At 47.5% G+C, this 21279-nt stretch overlaps 1 protein-coding gene across 6 annotated transcripts in view; it reads left to right on the top strand.

Moving 5' to 3' along the window:
* The window catches only part of ZC3H18 (zinc finger CCCH-type containing 18), a 45138-nt gene that overhangs the window by 8420 nt on the left and 15439 nt on the right, over window positions 1-21279 (top strand). For 3 of the 6 annotated variants that reach the window (XM_071756538.1, XM_071756539.1, XM_071756537.1), the window contains 7 exons: window positions 2778-2862; window positions 5387-5535; window positions 5834-5926; window positions 6517-6674; window positions 8253-8285; window positions 9812-9938; window positions 11059-11357. In XM_071756538.1, coding sequence (XP_071612639.1) covers window positions 2778-2862; window positions 5387-5535; window positions 5834-5926; window positions 6517-6674; window positions 8253-8285; window positions 9812-9938; window positions 11059-11357 — 944 coding nt within the window. The remainder of the gene's footprint in view (window positions 1-2777; window positions 2863-5386; window positions 5536-5833; window positions 5927-6516; window positions 6675-8252; window positions 8286-9811; window positions 9939-11058; window positions 11358-21279) is intronic. The other 3 variants (XM_071756541.1, XM_071756543.1, XM_071756542.1) reach the window with 3 other exon arrangements.

Genomic DNA, 21279 nt, shown 5'->3' with positions numbered 1-21279 from the left:
TCACAACTAAGCTTTGTTCCCCTCCAGTATCAGAGGGGATTTGTGACACGTCCTGGTGACCAGGCTGGAAAACTGTGGGGTCACTGGTGGGGCTTCTCAGTCAAGGAGGGAAACATTCAGACCTGGGAGATGGTGTTAGGTTCCAGTCCTCACTGCTGTGTGCTCAGGAAGCTCCTGGGCCCTTGCTGGAGAAACCATCCTCCTGTTTTTAATTTATTTATTTATTCTAATGAAGGAATTCTTCTGGCTTGTGAATGGTGCTGACTGCAAATTCTGTAGCTGTGGGTGAGGTGTTGATGAGCTGCCTCCTGAGTTTAGCCTGAGGAAAGGTGGTGCTGGGGGGTGGCTGCTGGGCTTGAGGCATCAGGTGTGTGGCACTGAGCTGTTTGTTGAGCTGTGGGTGCATGGAAGAGGAGCAGAAGGTGCTGGGGTTTCTGGAAAGTGCCTCAGGAAGCAGCCCCTGCATGTGGTTTGAGTGATGTGTTTAGGGCTGGGCAGTCCCTGGAGCTGCTGATTCACAGCTGAGAACAAACACAGCTCGTTAGAGAAATCAGGAACTGGGTTTCATGGCATTAGTGGTTAGGGCAAACAGCACTCTCTGTCCCTCTTTGTCTTTGGGTAGGAAGCACTGCAGTTGTGTTTAGTACAATTTAATAATTTCCTTCTTACAGCCAGAGGAAAACAGGAGAGAGTGATTCCAGCAGCAGAGCAGAAACCCTCCTGTGGGTTCCTGGGCTGGTGGATTCCCTGAATCCCAACAGTGGGATTGCAAAGTACTGCACAGAGAAGTCACCTGCTGGCTCTGCTCTTGGTGTCCATGTCAGAAGTGTTTCTGCATGGCCTGGGGAGGTCAGGGCAGGGTTGTGACACGTCCTGGTGACCAGGCTGGAAAACTGGGGGGTCACTGGTGGGGCTTCTCAGTCAAGGAGGGAAACATTCAGACCTGGGAGATGGTGTTAGGTTCCAGTCCTCACTGCTGTGTAGCTGACCTGGCTGTGTGCTCAGGAAGCTCCTGGGCCCTTGCTGGAGAAACCATCCTCATTTTAAAATTTATTTATTTATTTATTTAAATGAAAAGTGGCATATTGTGTGGTTTTTATTCTTGTGATGCTTTGACAAAAGTTCTGTGGCTTAAAGTGACATCATTTTTCTTCCTTGCCTCCATTCTGGGGGATGATTTTGTTTGATTTTCCCCAAAGTTTTGTGTCTTTCTGGTTCAGTTAGAAGGAATTTCAGTGTGTTGTGGGCTAGCCCAGACAGGGGAGGGGGAAAAAAAATCCTGGAGTCCTGACTCCATGCCTGCTTCTTGATTAAAATATGAATGCTTTCCTTTGGAGTCCCAGGCATTCTTGGGAGTCCCATCCTTACAAAGCACAAGATGAATCTGTACTCTGGTTTTCATACATTAGCTTATAACAGGGTTCCCAGCTGCCTGGTTCCAAGGAGACCTCCCAAGAAATAAATACTTTCCCTTTTGTTCCAGTACAGCATTTGCAAAGACTTCACACAGTTCTTTTGAAAGGAGCAGAGTGGAGCTGGTTATACCATTCACATGGCACTGAATGCCATCCCCAGCTCTGAGGGAGAGCTGTTTAAACCTCTGCATTTTATTCTGCTTGCAGAGTTATGCCTTGGAGGGGAGGAAATATTAATGCAAATTTTATTTAGAATGTAAATGTAGCTTTTTAAAGTCTGCTCTTGTGCAGGAGAGCTCTCCTTGCATTTCCCACCAGGGCATGCAGCAGAAGAGGCTGTTAACCCATCCCTCTGTTTGTCCTTTTGTTTATCTGCAGCCCAGTGATGGTTTTTTTCCTCTTTTCCAGCTGCTAAACTGATCAAAGTACAGAACTTTCCTCATCTTTTCCATGTAGAAAACTGCTGTCCCTGCCAGCCACAGGGCTGCTGCAATTGCCAGGCTCAGGGAAGCCTCCACCAAATGCTCCCTCTTCAGAGGTTTCATGTGCTGGAAATTCTGTGCTGGGGAAACAGAGGCAGAAGGAAGGAAGGCCAAGACTGCCTGTTAGGAGAAATTGCTGATTTCCTTGCCAGATACCTCTGACAGCTCTCTGGTTGTGTTTGCCTTTGCCTCCTGCATCACCACCTCTTTTTAGCTCCTTTTGACCTCTCAGATCCTGCCTAAGGAGGCCAGAGAAAATTATATTTGTTTGATTGGGTTTTTTCCCCCTGGAGAACAAAGGCTGGTACTTTAGACTTCCAGCACCTTTCTTCTGAAGGTGTTTCCTGACTGTGAGTTCACCCTCATCCCCTGTGGTTCTGAAGCTTTGGAGCAGCCTCTTCCATCTCCCAGAATTTCTGCTTTGCCAGGGGATAAAGTTGGAATTTTGTCCCAGCTGATTCACAGCCCCTGTGTGGAGCTGAGGAGTGGCAGGGAAGGTGACAAGTGGGTGCCAGAGGAGGCTGGGAGAAGCACCCCTGACTTTTCATTCCTGGAATTGTTGCCCAGCGTTGTGGGGAGGCACTTAATAATTAGCTACTGTAATTAAGCAGTCAGAGCTTGATGTGCAGATGTGTGGTGGCTGTCCTGGGTTATTACCTGAATCCAGGAACTACCACAAGGTGCTTGCAGTGAGTGACCAGGAGGAATTGGCAGCAGGTTGGGGAGCTGCTCAGGGGTATTTATTTGGTAACCTGATAGTGCCTTTCTCTTGTTTTGCTCCAGGGTGTGTTTTCAGGGACTGATATTTGACCCTATTGTGAAATGTCAATCTCTAGGGAAAACCCAGCAGGTGAAATGTCAGCTTCTCTGTCTGTTCCAGGATGATGACTTGGAAGAAGGAGAAGTGAAAGACCCCAACGACAGAAAAGTGAGGCCACGTCCCACCTGCAGGTTCTTCATGAAAGGTAATGACATGCTGTGGAAAAAAAAAAAAGAAAAAAAAAAGAAAAGGTGCACCCCAAAGGTGCTGGAATGTTTCATGTTTGGGGTTTTGTACCCCTGAAGCTGCTGTCCCCACTGTAAGCTCTGCCCCAGGTGTCCACAGTGTCACCTTTCAGTTCCTTGCTGGCCAGGTGCTGGATTTGCACAGAAGCAATATGCAAAATCTGCTTTGCCCTAAGTGTGGTGAGCCTGGTAGAATAATGTAAAGCAAATAAGTAAATAAATAAAGGAAATCTTGCTGGTGTTTTTAAACCAGTGTGGAATAAACCTGCTGGGGCTGATTTAACAATCAGTTCTTGCTCAGAGGTGATTCTGTGGGAAACAGAAGTGCCAAATACCCATTATTTCTTATCAAGCTCATGCCTTGCCAGTTGCTCCTTACAATCCCATACCCATCCTGCTTCCCCAGGTATTAAAAGGCATTCTCTGGAAGTTTTAAATTGAGAATAGGGCCAGGAATACTGTTTTTTCTGTAAGAAGTGGTGATGTGACACCCATTGCCACCCACTGCAGCCCTGCAGCTGCATCAGCTCCTGGGCACTGCTCTCACCAGCACCCAGAAGGCCCAGCAAGGCCTGGAGGGTGGCATTGGGCCTGCCAGGGTGAGGTGTGCTGGTGGCCAGTCCTTCCCCTGGGCTGAGGGAATGGTCAGCTGGGATGAAAAGGAATCCTCATGGAAGCAGAAGCTTTTTCCTCAAGTGGGAAACGGGCTCGGTGCTGTCCCATTCCAGGTTTCTGCAGTTCCCTTGGGATTATTGTAGCCTCAGCTGGCAAGAATGGGGGTGAGAAAGCACAGAAAGTGTTTCTTATTGTGTGAGGTTAAAGACTTGACACTTTTAAATCTAACCAGTTATATTTCTTTTATTTTTCTTTTTATTCTTCTTAATAGGGCAATCCCCAACAAACACCTGCAATATTTTTTTTGTAGCGTAGAGAAGTTTTTGTGAAAATTTTCTTATTTAAACTGATTATAATTTGTTTGCTTCCATCTCACTGAATGTTTGCTCATGTACCTGGTTTTATTTACAATCACCCTTGACACCATTTATGAGAATCTGAAATCAGAAGCAGGGTGGAGTCTCTTGCTCCTTGCGTCACCGGTGTAGGCAACGTAAAGGACTGCTCAGGGGGTTTCTGGAGATGTGGCCCTCACATCTCAGTCCTTGGCTTCCTCAGTCTCTTCCAGTATCAGATTTTCTGCCAAAGACACCAAGCTGTTGGTGATGCTGGTGGAACAGGGAAGTCCCTCAGCCAGGAGAGGCGTTTGCTCCTGAATCCTTCGGCGTGACGTACGCCGTGGAGATGTTTGCCCAAGTCAAAGTTCAGGCTCTCCTGCCCCAGTTGTTTTTTCTTTGCTTTGGCATTGGTTCAGCTAACATTGACACTTGCTCTTGCTCACCCCTCAGAGGCTTTGTTGCCTGATGAGCTGCTGCTCATTTGGGACCTTGGGGACACTGAGATTTTTGGCCTTGCCATGTCTGAGGAGCACTGGTGTGGTGCTGTGTCTCCAGTGGCAGGGATGAGTTGCTTGCAGAGCCTTCCAGTGAAGCAGCTTCCTGTGTGGGCACCTTGAGATATGTAGCAGGACCCCTTACTGGTCAGGCTGATGGTTCATTCCTCTTGGCACCTCCCTAAATGTCCTCACAGGTGTCCCTACAGGTGTCCCTACACCTGGTGTGAGGTGTTGAGGAAGGATTTGTGCTCCCGTGAGGTCTGACAGTATGAGAGCATCCCTTGTTACCTCTGACTGAGAACACCAGCTCCTGCTTAATCTGGGTCTGGTGAGGAGCTTGGTGATGTCTGCTGGAAAATCTGCAAAGTGTCTGTTGCCTGATGTTGAGAGGATTGTCAGAAAGGGGGGAAAATTTTTTTAAAAGGATTTTGTTTCTAACAAAAGCCGAAATAAAGTTGAGAGTGAGTTTTGTATCCTGTAGAGACCCCTGAGTGTTACCATCTCTTTGGGGGTGGTACCTGGAGCTCATGAGCAGCTTCAGAGGTGTCTGCTGGTCCCTGCAGCCATGTCTCCTTCCCTGCTTTGTACTGACAAGCTCGTGGAGAGGAAAGCTTTGATGTTCCCAGTGCCTCAGCAGAGAGGTGTTGGAGTGCTCTGTGATGCTTTCATTTCTGTCAGGTTATACCCACTGCTTCCTGTAAAAAGTAAAGCTCCTAACTGGAAGTGCTGGTCATTAACAAGACCTGAAGAGCTCATCTGCTCACTGCTGCACTTGCTTAGTGGTGTGTATGCCTCCATCCCTCCCTTCTCCCCACGGGTGGAAAGTTCTCCTACATTCATCCCTCTGTCACTGGCTCTGTTTCTCCTCCCTGGGAAGCTGGGGGGTGGCAAGTGTCTTTCCATGTTTATAGAGAGGGAGCTGGAAGGAAGGGAAGTCAGAGGTCTCAAGCAGCATTATTCCTCAGTGGGTTGTAGGTGGCTGTGGGGCTGCTCAGGTGGTTCTGCAGGGCTCTAACAGAGCTGTGTTTCCACAGGTCACTGCACTTGGGGCATGAACTGTCGCTTTATCCACCCTGGTGTCAATGACAAAGGAAACTACTCCTTGATCTCCAAGCCTGAGCCCTTCTCCCCAAATGGTGCTCCTCCTATGGGCCCTCACCCACTGATGCCAGCCAACCCTTGGGTATGGACACCTTTGCTGTGAATTTATGGCTTCTGCATGTAGCTTCTGTCTCCTGCTGGAGGAGAAGGGAAGATGTGGTTTGAGCTGGTACTTCAGCAAAATTCTCTACATCTGTTGGATTACCTGATTTTTAGAAGATGCTCATGGAGGTGCTGGTAGAGGGGAATACCTTCCACGTGTGTCCCAGCTCAAGTCCTGCTGATACATCTCCAGAGTAGCTGGGGTAACAAAGCATGAGTTTGGTGCTTCAAACTAATGCCAGGTGTCTGTCTGCTTCCTCCTCTCACCTCTCTGGCAGGGAGGGCCAGTCGTGGATGAAATCTTACCTCCGCCCCCTCCAGACCCTCCAACAGAAAGTGCCTGGGAGAGAGGACTCCGCCATGCCAAGGAGGTAAGGGGCATCCTTGGGAAGTGTCAGGATGATTCCCCAAATCCACAGCTCTGTTTCACTGGGAGCAGGGTGCTGGAAGAGCTCTTTTTGGGCTTTGGAAGTTGGGCTCTTCTTAAGGAGCCTTTTTTAACCTATCATCCATGTTTGATTGTATCTCACATTATTGTACAGTCAGGAGGAGCTGGCATCCAGGTGTTTTTATTTATATTAACATGAGCTAGGGAGAGTTTGTAGCCTTGACCAGATCAGGGATGTTGGAAGTCAAGCCCACCACAAAACAAAACTTTTTAAGGCAGATCCAGTTTCTCTTACTCCATTCCCTGTTTCTCTGGCTCCTACAGGATCCATGTGTTGCAGAAAATGGAGTCAGCACATGTGGCACTCCTCTTGCCTGCTGTTCTGGGTGGAACAGTAAAACAGACTTTTTGTGTCAAGAGAAGTCCAGCATCATGCAGAGCCATAAGAGCTGAGCAGGCCGAGCTTTGGTTGAAGAGCAAGTTTCTCCCTAGGAGAAGATTTTTTCATTTCAAGCTCTCTGTACTTCAGAGATGTTCTCCCGTGACAACATCTTTATTTTTATGTCGTGACAGGTATTAAAAAAGGCAACTATGAGGAAAGAGCAGGAGCCTGACTTTGAGGAGAAGAGGTTCACTGTGACCATTGGAGAAGACGAGCGTGAATTTGACAAAGAAAACGAGTTTTTCCGCGACTGGAATTACCGCATCACCAGAGACGTCAGGGACCCAGCGTAAGCTGCACTCTGGGGTTTGCTGCCTGGAGCAGAGAGGGGTGGGAGGTGTAGTGCAGGCTGCAGGGAACTCCTTACTCCAAACTGGAGGGATGCTCACCACCTCAGGAGGTGGAAACAACTTCCACGGAGCAGTGCGTGCACCGGTCCAAACCTTGGGCTGCCTCCCTCGCTCCAGTCCTGCCCTTCAGAGTCATCTTTAGATCTTTGTGCCTTCCCTGTCCCTGCCATACTGGTGCCTGGAGGAGCCTCTCTGCCTGCCTCACATCAGTGCACTCTTACAATTTTTTTCCCTCTCGTTTTTCTGATTCCAATGCTAAAATGCTGAAGCTGGGGCTGCATAGTTGGAGTGTCCTTTAACAGCAGCAGCAGTTGTCCCGACCAGCTGGGGTGTTGGTTTGCAAAGGCACTGGCACAGCAGCTGCTCTTAGCAAACATCTTGACCAGTCCCAGATAAACTGTTCAGGAAGTCACTGGTTGGAAAGCAAACCTCTGAGCTGCCAGGTTTGGCCTGAGCCAAAACAAACACCCTAAAATTAAATGTTTCAGTTATTGGTTTGTAACTGAGGTGAAACAAAATGTTGGAGACCTTAGACATGCTCCTGTCATGACTGAAAGCAGGCAGAAGAGGGTGCAAGGATGAGTAAGTCAGCTCTGAGAGGATTGCTTAGTAGTTCTTGAGCCAAGAAACAGGCAACTGGAAAAGCAATTTTTGAGAGAGAGGATTGCATTCTGCAGGAATACTGTGGAATCTCTGTTTCTGTCTTGGTGACACATCCTCTGTCCTTCCTGCACATACAGGTGATAGATTATTTCTACTCACTCATGGAGAAAATATTGGCAGAGTTTGGTTCTATCTAATTTAGAGTGAAATAATTAAAAAAAAAAATTGAAAAGGAGCAGGTTAAGCTTTTGTTCAGTGGTCTTTGATTTGTTCTGGAGTGTAGTTCCTTTCCCTGCCTTAAAAATAAGATAGCTTCTCAGTTCAGACAGACACAAAACAGTTGCTTCATATGATTATTTCTCCTGTGTAGAAATCAAACTGTATTTTGGTCTTCTCTTCCCCTGAGAAGACACCTGGGATACATTATTACCAGTGCTCTGTGGGTTGACCATACAGTGTCTTGATTCTACAATTCTATATGAAAACTAGCATCAGCTTGCTAGTTGGTTTGTGCTACTGCCTCACTGGTATAAGAATTGTTGTGTTAGGTACAGGACTTTCTGATGGTGTTTTGGTTTTTTTATATGTCAAGGAAAAAAAACACATTGCAGTGTTAAAAAGAAGTAATCAAACAAATGAAATTCCTGAAAATTCAAGCACCTTTAGGGCTAACCAGACTGTGCCATTAAAATATCTTCAGTGTGTGTAAAGGCAAAAGTCATGAAGTTGCTGTAAACTGTAGAAAATTGTGGTTTTTCTCACACACACACTTACTGCACAGATTTGCACCTGACAGCAACCTGACCACTGGTGGTGCAGCTGGGATGTTAATAAATGCTTTCAGGACTGTCTTGTGACATATGAAGATGTCTAAATAGTTCATGAATCCCTTTTTCTTTTTTGAAAAACTATAGGGAGGTGGACATCAAAGAAAACATTAACTATGGGTAAGCAGGTCTTTGATTCCAGTACTGTTCCAACTGTAAGAAAATATTCCCTTTCCTTTCTCCATTGTGTCTCTTAAAACTTCCCAGGCCACAGACTGCTCTCCTGTCAGGTGTGGTGGATGGCTGAGTCACTGAGGGATGTGACTCTTGGGATGATGCCAGTTATTCACCTAAGGAATTAAGCCCTGAATTCTCCAAATGCCCAGCAGTGGTGCTTGTTTCGGTGACTAAAAAGTCCACAGATGTTGGAGGGAGGGAATGGGGAGATCTGGATTTGAGGCTGGGTTAAAAAGTCAAGTGTTTCCTTTTTCTTTGAGGCTGGAGATTTTGTGTGTCTCTTTGCACACCTGATGTCACTGAAGCCAGACTGTGGTCTGGCTGCTGAATTGAGCATCTCTATTCAAGGTTTCCTGATACTCTTTCCCTTGCTTACAGTTTCAGGCAAAAATAGAAACCATATGAGAGCACGGAAAGAAATCCAGGCAGCCCCTTGACTTGCAGGGCAGCACTAACACCTTAACCTGCTTTAGGTTATTTGGCACTTTTTAAAATGCAAAAGTGGGCCCTTTATTCCTCTTACTTATGAGTCAGAGTCTCACTAGGGATAATCTGGAATTTGGGAGCACTGTTTTTTGTCATCTTAGTTCTGCCACTGACTCCTCTGTGGCCCTGGAAGTTTCTTGTTCCCTGTCCCCACCTCCCCACCTTCCCAATGGATCTGGTATTTTCACTCCAGGTGGCTGGCAGGGATTGGATATTGTTGAGTACTTGAATTAAAAAAACAACAAAAAAACGTTAATAGAAATCATCAAATGGAGAAAATATTGCAGAGGTAAAGAGGGTGGGGTTCAAATCCTTTTGTTCCCCAAAAGTACTGTCAGTTTTGGAGGTGAACAGGGTGTGCTTGCCAGCTCCTTTGTGTGCTGGGGAGGGCCAGCACCTGTTTTCCACTGGAGAATATCAGTTGCTGATGCTGTTGCCTTCATTGCATGGGATAATTCCAGGTAGAGCTTGCCTTCTCCAATTGGAAAGCCCAGCACCAGCTCATGGCCTGTGCTGGTGGCACTGGGATGCACTCATCACCTGGGGTGGTGGAGCAGCAGGAGATCATGTGTCCTCCCACTTGTGGTGTGAGGGTGCTTGGCATTATTAGCTGTGTGTGCATGGGCAGAACACACAGCTCTGAATCAACGAAGCAAAACATGTTCTGTTACATTTGAGGGGCTGTAAAAAGCAATTTCTGCATTTTTAACCCCTTGATGGGAAGGCTGAATTGGGTCTGTAGTGTTGCACTTTTTTGTGTGTGTTTATCAAGAAAGGTCTGTGCTTTTCTCTGATAAGCTTCACTTGGGAAAAAAAAAAAAAAAAAAGTGTTTCTGCCTGCTTGGGTTATGTAGAACATAAACCACTTTGTATGCTCATAGTAGGTTGAACATGTTTTTTCTTGTCAGTGCCCAGTGAGTAAGCCCTGAGCTAGCTCACGCAGCCTTGCTTCTCTGTCTAACCTCCCCTGTTTTCCATTGTAGGCTTGATCCCTACACAGATCCCTATTATGACTATGAAATAGAACGGTTCTGGCGTGGTGGGCAGTATGAGAATTTCAGGGTTCAGTACACAGACCCCGACCCATACCGTAACTACAGAGTAAGTAAGGTAATACCCCTGCCCATCCTCCTCCTCTCAACTTCCTACCGGGTACAGTGCTGGGGAGGGGACTTCTCCTGTACATTCCGGTTGCTTCGTCTTGCAGATCTTAAATCTTGAGTTAATTACTACATAGAACACACTCTGAGGTGCAGGGTTTTTGGGGTTTTTTCAGCATGATGAAGGCAAAAGGGTGTCTGAGGTGGGAGGATGGTTCCTCTTGGTGTGCTCCTCTGCGGAGCGGGCAGCTGTGCAGTGCCTACGGCCACATCTGCAGCCGTTGTTGGAAATGGTGGAGAAGGGAGGGAGTTTCCAGGAAATGACCTGAGGAACAGTTTGCTTGTTATTTATTGAGACAGACAGAAAGGATTAGATTTGGCCAGGCGTGCTTTGTGTTCCAGCAGAGGCTCTGCCATGACCATCCACCACTGGTGGAGCTGCATGTTGGGTGATTGAGTCAGAGGAGGAAAGCACCCAGCCAGCAGCTCACATCCCAGCTGCAGAGTTGGGTGTTGCTCTGCTGGAAGGTGCTGGATGAAAAGAAGGCTCTGAACCCTTTTGCCCTCATGCAAACCCTGGAGCCTTGAGAGCAGCAGCAAGAATAAAAAGCCCTGCTCAGTGGGGAGCTTTCCCGTGGTATGCATCACATCCTTTAGCAAGCGGCTTCCCTGCTGCTCTGAGACCTTTCTGAGCTCCAGGAGCTGGGCACAAACAGGAACCATTCTTCTCTATTGTTGCCCATCATGCACCAGCAATTATTTTCATGCTGCTTGTTTCTAAAGTCAATTGGTATAAACATGATCAGCAAGGAGAGCAAGTACTTGTAAACATCGGTGCGTTTACTGAAAAAGCAGAAGAAGCCAAATTAATCTTTGTCTGTTGTCTCTGAAAATTACAAACAGTGATGAATATGACGTGGTGGTTTGTTCCTCTCCACTTTCTCCCTGCTCAGCAAACAGTGATGGCCAAAAAAACCTCTCAAATTATTTATCTCCAAGCTTTGCTCTGCTCTTTGGGTGTTTGTAATCGCTTGCAGCGCGAGGCTTTGCCGCCCACGTCGTGAGGAGATGGCACCACGGCATCACGGTGATTCCTTTTTGTCTTTCTTTCTTTCTTTCTTTTTTTAAAGGAAAGAGAGCGAGAACGGGAGAGGGAAAGAGAGAACAGACAACGAGAAAGGGAACGGGAGAGGGAGCGAGAGCGGGAACGGGAGCGGCGCCAGCGGGAGCGAGAGCGGGAACGGGAACGGGAGCGCGACAAGGAGCGGCAGCGTCGGAAAGAGGAGTGGGAACGGGAGAGAGAACGAGTGAAAAGAGATGAAAAGGACAGGCAGCACAGGGACAGGGACAGGGACCGAGACCGGGACAGGGACAGGGAACGGGAGAAGGAGAAGGATAAACTGAAGCCCCGGTCGCCGCTGCTACCCAGGTAAGTGTCTGCTGGAACTCGGGCGTGAGGCAATTCTCACCTCCAGGTATTCAGAAATGCTTCATCTGCTGCTTGTACTGTCCCTCTGTTTTGTGAACTTGGTCTCCTGGTCACCACTATTTGAGTTTCTTGGAAGGTAGATCATGTACAACTGGTTTGAGTACGTCTAGTTCTTCGGGGCTGCTTAGCCTGGAGAAGAGGAGGCTGAGGGGAGACCTCACTCTACAACTAACTTAAAGGAGGTTGTAAAGAGGTGGGGATCACTGTTCAGTGAAGTTACAAGTGGTAGTGGCCTCAAGTTGCACCAGGGGAGGCTTAGGTTGGATGTCAGGAGGAATTTCTTCACTGCAAGGGTTATCAGGCATTGAACAGGCTGCCCAGGAGAGGGATGGAGTCACCACCCCTGGAGGTATTTAGGAGTTGTATAGACACAGTGCTTAGGTAAGGACCTGTCAGTGTTAGGGGGATGGTTGGACTCAGGGATCTCTCCCAACCAGGTTGATTCTGTGCCATTTTAGTTGATGTTTGGTTTAACTGTGGATCAGGAATCTACTGACACTGGAGAAGATCCCTGTTGTCTACAACTCTTGAGTGGTTTCAAGAGGAAGGCTTCATGTGAGCCTTGCTGGCCACTAAGTGGAGCTCCAGCATCACCAAGAAGCAAATGTGCTTAAACTGACTGAGAGGAGGAGAGGAGAGGAGAGGCTCCATCCTGTGGCCTGTGGGTGTGGAGATGTTCAGCTTGTCCCTGTTCCCTTCAGGCTAGAGTGCATCCTGGGAGGTTGGCTGAATCCCCAGGGAGTCCTGCAGGTGGTGGCAGTTCCCTTTGTGTCCTGGACAGATGTCCTTTGAGAAGAATCAGGGTTGGTTTGGGAGTTTGCAGGCAGCAGAAGTATCTGGAGGGTTATTAAGTATTCTTATTATATTGTTAAGCCCAAAAGAGGCTAAGAGAAGGTAAAGGGATTGTATGCCTTGAAATGTTACAGAGGAATTTCAGGGTGGAGTCAGTTTTCTTGCCTCTGACTGCCCCTTTTTTCTGAAAATCCTGGTTCTGACCTGCATGAAAGGGAGAAATGAACCAGACTAAGAGTCTAGGGATTTCCAAAGTGAAAACCCTATTTTGTTTCTCAGTCAGTTATTGAAGTGGCTTCCCAGCACCCTGCGTATCAGGCATCTTTGTAAAGCACTGTATAAATATCACAGCTGAATGGAGAACTTGTCTTACAGGAAGTTCTGATGTCACCACAGCTCTTGGTTGAGAATCAGGGAAAAGTATCAGATTCCCTGCTAGGAAGGACATCTCCAGGAAGGATGATCAGTGTCTTGGAAAGAGTGGCAGATGGAGTTTTCTGACAGCATGTTGAGGAACATGTGGGCCACAAGTTTGTGTGTTGGGGTGAAGAGGGGTGCAGGGAAACTGTTTCCAAGGCACATTGGAGCTTCTCCTCCTGCCTGATGTCTGTGTGATTTCTTGAGCACTAGAAAAAGGTGTGAAACATCACGAGTGGGAGGAAGAGTGTGTTTCAACAAAGAACAGGGCTAAAAAGGCCTGGCATGAGGTGCCAGGTGCTTTCAAGTGGGAGCAGAGCTTAAGTCTTGAATCTGACCCAGAGTTTTTATTTGCATTACTAAGAGGGAAAGCTGGGCTTTGATGACTCTTATTTTTTTCCCAGAGGAAGTCTGTTTCAGAACAGTTTGAAGATGTCCTCAGAGCAGTAGTAGTGTGGTTATAGGAATTTATTTAATTAGATGCTACATCCTAATTATAATCTTCACTTACAACCATAATTTGTGCACCTTAATTACCTGACTTGCTGTCGGTTTGCTCCCTCACTGGGGCAGTAGATGGAGGAGATCTTGCTGTCGAGATCCATGTGATGATGATGATGATGAAAGTGACATCAGCTGATGGGCAGCTGAAGGTGTTAGTCATGGACAGTCACAGTGAGCAGGATTGCAGCTCACAAGGCTGCTGCTTGCTCCTTGCCTTCACCCTCGTGCTGGGGCATGGCTGGGTAGGAGAGTTTTCCCTAGAAGGGTTGCCCAAGGTTTGCTGGGCAGGAGCTGGAGCTGTGTTCACCAGTGTTGGATCCATCTTGGGTCCATGTAACCATCCCTCTGAGTGGAAAGGTGGATTTACCCTGCTCATGTTATGTTTGGGAAGAGAATGCTGAGAGGGGACCTTGTGAGTGTCTAAATATCTGAGGGGTGGGTGTCAAGAGGAAGGGGCCAGTCTCTTGTCAGTGGTGCCCCATAGTAGGACAAGGAGTTGTGGGTTGAAGGTAGAACATGGGAAGTTCCAGCTCAACATGAAGGTCCCTTTCCAAGCCCAACTGTTCCACGATTCTGTGGTTTGATGGCTGCAGGGCCAGGCAGAGAGCTGGGAGGAAGGGGACAGTGACCAGGGCTTGGCTTTGGCTTCTCTTCTGTGGGGCTTTCAAAGCTGGTGACAAGAAACATTTGCACTTTTTGTCTTGAATAGGGGGCCAGAACTGAGAGGAAAGTTTTAACATCTTAAAAAAAACAAAAATAAAAATATGCAAACTCTTAGGTCAGCAGCTAGACACAAGTATCAGCTCTTAGAGGAGAGTGGAGTTCATGGGAGTTGTTGCTGGAAGGACTTCTCCAGTATCTGAACAGGGCTTCAGTGCCCACTGTGGGAACCTGGGTCAACATGAGCACTCTTCCTGCAGCACTTAGAGGTGCAGGGATGTTTGCAGAGAAAACAAAAGTGCAGAACTAAGTTGGTGTTTTGTTTTGTTTTGTTTTAACAAAGTGAAAGCACAATCTGGCTTCTTGTTCCCTTGGAGCAGACATCCCTCGCCCAGTTTGTTCTGTTCCAGGTAACCTTTTTGACAGGCTCCAAACTTCCTCCTGGCAGTGCCCTGGTTTGAGCTGTCTCACCTTTTCTCCAAATACCTCAGTGCTGTGGGGCAGAGGCTCAGGTTTGGCACCTGGGGATTAAATACCTCCCGAGTTTGTTTAATGTGTTAAACGCTCGCCACCGCTCCGCGTTGCCCGGGCAGCAGGATGCAGGGCAGCAACGCAACGCTCACCTCTGGGTCTATTTTTAGGCTTCTGGGCTTTCCCTCGTGGCTAGATCCCAATTTTTTATGGCACGTCCGGCCTTTCCAGGTGTCAGGTGGTGCTGGGGACTGGCTGAGGCCGGGCTGCAGGCAGCTGCCCGTTAACATTCCTGCTCCAAAGGCAGCGCCGCTTCCAGCCGGAGCCCACGCGGCTCTGCTGCCTCTTCCCTTCCTAATGAGCTGGGCAGATTGGAAAACTGCTCCACAGGGGTTGTGTAACTGGTGAGGAGCTTTGCCAAAGGCAGGGCTGAGGATGTCTGTAATTACAGGGAGATGCCAGGCTGTCCATCAGTGTAAGAGCTCCCGCAAGGAGAAGCTGGAGGGAGGAACAGCCCGGAGTGGAGAAGATGGAGCAGAAAGGGCTGAAAGAAAAACCCAAAAATCTAAGAGCCAGGGACATGGGAATAAATTCCCTTTCCATTATAGTGAGAGCAGGAAGGTTCAGTCTGATCTCTGAAGGACATAGAAGCAGTTAAGGGTAATAATGTGGAGAAGCCAGAGGCCTTCCTGGCATTGCTGCTCGCTGCAGATGGGCAGGGTTAGAACTGAACAACAAAGAGCATAAACCTAAGGGGCTCGGTGGCAGGGGGTTCTCCTGGAACCTTTTAAAAGAAGAGATTGCAGGGTTTGAGTAGGATCTTCCCATGTGGATTGGACCGTTTCTGAAGGACTCTGCAATTGCTGCTTTAGGCTTTGGGTTCATTTGTTTTTCTCAAGCTTAAGATGAGCACTCCAAGAAGTTTATAACCCGAGATTGCAATGCCAGTGAAACTGTTGTTGTTGTTCCTCCTCCTCTTCCCTCCTCAGGCATCAAACACTCAACCAAGCTGAACATTTAAACACGCTGGGACACTTTATGATCAATTAGAGGGATAACTTGGCTGCCTGTCCTTGTGCTCCCCATCTCCAGAACGAGTTCTGCTGCCCCAGGCTGTGACTGGTTTTGCTGAGTACAAAATTTCTGCTTTCTATCTCCCTCTTGCCAGTCTAGCTCTCTTGTTGTGCAAAGCATTTCAGGGATCAAGAAGGTGGCATGTAATATTTTATTTGAAGAGACTTAGAGCAGTGCAAGATGTTCTTACCCCAGCTGCCAACCTTTAGCTGTGCTCACAGAAATAGTAATTTGCTTTAATCCTTCTGTTGCTGCACAGGTCTTTAGCTTCCATCATCCAAGTGAATCTGATTGTTTCAGGGGCATGTTAAGCAACACAGGGAGTAGTGTCATGGGACCTGATAGTGGTTGTATTCCCAAAGCACTGAGGGACATTGAGGAACTGGACCTGCTGGTGGGGACAGTGACCTCAGTGTCCCTGCCCTGTTGGCTGGGGTGACACTAGGTGGCTGTGCTCCAAGTAAAGAGGAAGAATCATAGAATTCTTACAGAATCATAGAATGGTTTGGGTTGGAAGGGACCTTAAAGCTCCAATCCCCTCGATGGTCAGGGCACCTCCCACAGCCCAGGTTGCTCCAAGCCCCATCCAACCTGACCTGAGACACTGCCAGGGATGGGGCAGCCACAGGCTGTCCCAGGGGTAAAAGGTTCCTTGTTCCCTCAGCAGAGCTCTCCCCTGAGTTTTTCCAGGCTCATTTAAGTTGTTTGGGCCAGAGGTTGTTGTTCATCTCTGGGGTGAGCACTTTGTTGAACAGGATAACCTGGAGTTTATAATCAATGAATGCAGGTTACCAGGGCTTGCAAGTTAGAAAGTGTTGGAATGAGGTTGATTAGATAAAGGAGTGGCAAAAATAAAGGGAATGCAAATGGAGTGATTCATGATTATGTGTGTGATCCAAAACTGACTGAACTTGTTTTTCAGAAGAATCTGTCATTCTGAGGGGTCCTGGGCTATCAGGACTTTTCCCAACAGCTTCTGGTGGTCTCCTCGTGCCCCCAGCTGGATCTGCTCCCTGGTTTTTCAGTGCAGGGGCTCTGCATGAAAGCAGCTCAGCTAGGGCTGGGTGTTCTGGTGGGCCTGGTAACAGCATCTCCCCCTGTGCTATGGAGATGGTGGATTTTGTGGGGGTTTTCCCTGTGGAAATATCAGCTGTTTCTTTTTAGAAATCCTTTGTTTGTTCCTGTTTGTCCTGCCAGAGGAGGAGGAGCAGGCAGGACAGGGAACTGGGGGCTCTTCCTAGCTTCAAGTCAGGTGTTGGTCAGAGCCAGGAGCACTCTCCTGGCTCCACGAGAAGCTACTGAGGGGCAGCAGCCTCTGTCAGGAGGCTCTCCAGGTGCCTGCACCTTCCCTGGGCAGCTTTTTGGGAGTGCAGTGAGTTAAGAGAAGCAAATGTCCCCAGGCTGTTGGGTTTCCCAGGCTAAAGTGGGGCTTATGGGCTCCAGCTGGAGCAGAACCTCTGCTCCTCCTGCACACAGCTGTGATGCCCTCAGTTCAGTGCCAAGCAGTGCAGCAGAGCCCAGGAGAGGATTTCCTTTCTCCCCACACACAGAACATGTCCTGTGCTGCTATGGAGTTCTTCAGATCTACATCTGAGTACCAACATTCTAACAACTTGTGTATATCCCTGGTTTTTTTTTTTTTGTGGTGGAACACACAAAAGGCAGCAATGGAACCAGGGAAGGGAGCAATGGAACCTGGTCAGAGAGCTTGCCTTTCATTTATGCTCCCAGTTCATTCAGAAAGTTAGTGATAACAAAACTTCTCTGCCAGCCAAATCAGCAAAACTGTTCAAAGTTCTCCACAGAGCTTTTCTCTTGACTGGAGTTTTTGTTTTGCTCTTCATGGTCCTTGAGGTTCTGCCTTTGCTTCCACAGTGAAAGGAGAAGGTTTCATAACCATAAATCAATATGAGGAAGGGCATCAAGTGACTCAGATGTGGATCTCAAGGAATGTGGGGGCTTTTTTGTGGCATTTCAGAGTTGGAATTACTGGAGAGCTCTCCCACACTGGATTTCATTAAAACATTGCAAAGACTGGGGCAGAATCCCTGTACATGGGTCCCTCTCATTCAAAGGAGCCTCTCAAGGCATCAAATGCTCAGCCCTTAGGGTAGATCTCATCTCAGGGTGATGATTTCATACTGTAGGTTCAGATTGTATCTCCACTGTTTAATTTCAAAGCCTCTCCCCATCAAGCTTTGAAGAAATCTTTTTTTTGTTTTGTTTTTTTTTTTAAGCACCTGATAGTTCTGCTTTAGATGGAAACGTCTTGAGAAAAGCACAACCTTTGCTAATATTTCACCCAGATCAATTAGCACCAGCTCCAGGGTTCAGCATTTCCATCCTGGCTGTGCACTTGGGTGCCTTTCAGGAGCTGTTGTCCCTCTCCAGCCACACAAAAGTGACTTCATTGTGCCAAGATGGGGGGAAAAAAGCCAATCTTTTGGTGTGTGCTGCTGGAGTTGATTTTGCAGCTTCACCACCTCCTTGGCACATGGCTCCATTCATTCCTCAAGTCCACTTCCTCTGGAAAATTCTACTGCCACCAAAGGAGGACTTGCAGTGGGGCTGCTTTCCTGCAAGGAGTGAAGAGGCTTGGAAGTCACGGGTGGACTTTGCTCTCTCAGAAAACTGAGCTGGAAGTGCTGGCCAAAAGAGGAGCCCTGGAGCCAGGCTGACATCACCAGGGGTGATAAGGTTGGCATTACCTGTGGGAGCTGTGTCCTGTTGGAAGGAAGGAAGGAAGGAAAGGCTTTCTCCAGCTCCCTTATTTTCCCCTCCATGTTCAAAGTTACTTGGGTGTCTTTTTGCATCGTGCACGATGGGGAGAGCTTTGCAGCTCCACTCTTCCCTTTCCCAAACTCAGTGATGTGCTCCAAACGTGCAGTCAGGAGCTGGCTGACCTACCCCGTGGTGTGCTGTGCCAGCTGGAGCTGCCTTTGTTCCTCCTCTCTCTGCCAAAGCCACGTTCAGCTTCAGTTCTCCAAGCTCGATTGCCCTAATTAAATTCCAGCCCAAACAGACATTAATGGGTTGTACTGGGAAGTAAAGCAGTTGGTTACTTTAAGGTTAAAATGGGCTTGGGAAGGAGTGAAGCCTTGCAGAGCTTGCCCGTGCCCTGCTGATGCAGGAGGCTGCTCCTCAGGGCTCTGCAAGGAAATTTGGGCTGCTTTTCATCAGTCTCTCTTACTCCCTCTCCATCGTTTTTGGTTTTTAAACCTCTTGGCCTACCCAACTCAGGAGCTAATTCTCAGATTTGAGACGTGTCCTAAAAAGTGCAGTTTGGTGAGAAAGGAAGCCAGGATTCACACGTGTGCTTTGGGAGCATAGGAGGGCTTTGCCAGCCACTCTTCTTGCTGAGGATAAACTCGTGTATTTCTCCTTTTATTTCATTTTTTTCGTCTCCTTTCTCCACTGAAGGAAGGAGTTGTTTTGGCACATGGAGAGCTCCAGAAAGCACCAGATCCAGCACAAGATGGGAAGGGAAATTAACTTGGTTGTTAGGGTGAAAATGAGGAGCAAGCCTGATGCTTCTCAGGGTCAAATAGAAGTAAATTTGAGTGAAATGTGGTTTTGTGGGCTGCTGGCCTCTAAACAGTCTCTTTGGTTAAAATCATCCAGGCAGTAATTTAGGCATTAGCCTAAGGTGAGGATCTTGGCACTTGCTCCAGCTTACTTTCAATTTTGACTCCTGAATTCCACGGGAAGAGATGAGCCAAGTGGCATCAGGTGTCAGTCTCTCCTGTGAAGCTGAACAAGGTGATCTGGGGATGCTGCAGGTTGGGCAGAGGAAACTCCTGAGGAAAAGCTCTGGAAATGTCCCGACACGCGCAGCACCTGGCTCTTGGCTCTGCTGTGGCAACGTGTTCACTGCTGAGTCAAAAAGCCAAAGCCTATCAAGAAATGAGGCTTTCTGTTGTGGTTTTCCTGGGGGAAAAAAAAACCTTTCCTCCAGAAAGTGACTTCATCAAGAGAATTGCATCAAAGCAGGTAATAGGTGCAAGGAAGGAGATTTGCTTCCATCCTCATCTTTGCTCCGAGCTCGTGCCCAAGCTGTGGAGTTTCCACGTGGTGCTGGAGAGGAGGTCCAGTTCCCAGGGTGTGCTGCTCTTGGACATGAATCTGGGCAAGTTGGGTTTTGGGTTTGTTGGGGTTTGGTTTTGGTGGTTTCTTTGGGCTTTGGGGTTGGTTTTTTTTTGAGAGAGAGAGAGAATAACTTTTGTAGGAGACTTTTTCTGAAAACTGTCTGAGCCTGAGGTCATTTTGTTGGCTTTCACTTCTGTCACCTTGGACTGAGATGCAGTGAAAAGCATCTCAGCAGGCTTCATCCAGGTCTTGAGGTGGACACTGCCTCTCTGCTCACATGAACATTCCTCCTGCATCTCTCCAAGCATGCAGACCGTGGTCCCTCAGGAAGGGACAGCACAGCAGGATGTAGTTGAGTGTTACTTGCACACATCCTCACCTGGTGTTCTCCTCCTCCTCCTCTCTGCTGCAGCCTGATGCAAGGTGTGTAGGCTGCACTCGACCTTCTTTTTCTTCCTGCTTTGCACTGAGTTGCTTTGAAGATACTCCAGAGGTCAAGATGGCTCCAAAATGAGTTTGTCCTACATCTGCTGGAGGGAGAGCTTGACCTCAGCAACAGCTACTTAGTGCTGTCAGAGTATAAATAATAGGTACAGTCTTTTGCTTCCCCATATTCACAGTCATGGTCTTCCCCCATGAGTAGGTACTTGGATATAGTTGGCTGTGACATGGAAAATGAGACCAATCCACCACAAATACCATGTGTGGAAAACAGGGTGCATCTGAAAAAATCCTGGTGATTAGAGTAGATTAATAGTGGAACAGGAGAATTCAGCCTTATGCTTTTGCCAAGGGAGCAGGTGTAATCTATGGTTATGTAATATAAAAGGCTAAAATCCAGGAAAACAGGAAAGTAGGAAAAGAAAAAGAGCCTTATCTGTGTATAATACAAATGAATACAAAATGTAAATTTTTAGCAGCATGTGTATTTGTCTTGTTAAATCAGGGTAGCAAGAGCTCTTGTGGATTCCCTCTCACTAAATGCCTGAATTTCATGTCTGGATATTTTTAAGGCTTTTCCCCCTGTTACTGTCATAGCTAAAGTAGAAATATGGTCTCAATGCAGAGAGTATTATATGGGTTTCTTTGTCCAAAATTATGTGGAATACAATATTATAATAGTTAACTCTCTAGGAGCTTGCAGTCTTTAATTCCTTGTGTCTTTTTTTATTAAAAAATATGCATGCTTCTAGAAATGTTAATAAAAACAGGGTGGTAGTTGTACTGGCCAGTAAGTACACAGGGTGCATTAGAGCAGAGCTGGAAGGGGTGATGATGCTAAACGAAGATGCTGGTGAATAATGCTGAGCCATCTGGGCACTCTCCTTGCTGCTAGGCAGGCAGCAATTCTCTGTGCTGATACATAAGCATCTTCTGAAGTTGGAGTGAGGTTTGTGGGAGAGGTGAGTGCATGAAGGAAGAGTTTCTCCTCCTGTGAAATTCTGTATAAACCAAGAAGAGACCTGGGGCAGATTGGAACATTGCTGCAGTTGGCTCACCAAACTCAGTCTGGAGTTGGGGAAGAGGTGAGAGGAGGCTGTAGATGTTTTAACTGTGTTGAGGCTGTGTTTTAATACTGGTGAGCAAGAAGAAGGTGAGACTAATTAGTGACTAGTGAAGCCTTCAAAGGGCAGAACAGGCTGCTCACAAAGAGCTTTAATTATCCCGTTGGAAAAGTGTTGGGGTGAGAAACACAGTCCCTGGAATTATTTAGAAAACTCAGGTTGCTTTTTGTATCTGAAAAGGTAGAGGAAGTTGGGTGGGGAGTGATTGCTTCAGTCCTGTGAGTAATGGGGTGGTACAGGCTGAACCCAGCTGTTCCTCCCCCAAATCCTCAGAGCTGAGAGGGTTCATTATT

Source organism: Heliangelus exortis, chromosome 13, assembly GCF_036169615.1.
Source record: "Heliangelus exortis chromosome 13, bHelExo1.hap1, whole genome shotgun sequence".
Lineage (NCBI taxonomy): Eukaryota > Metazoa > Chordata > Aves > Apodiformes > Trochilidae > Heliangelus > Heliangelus exortis.
The sequence above is the reverse complement of the archived record's forward strand: the minus strand, read 5'-3'. Positions and strand labels throughout refer to the sequence as shown.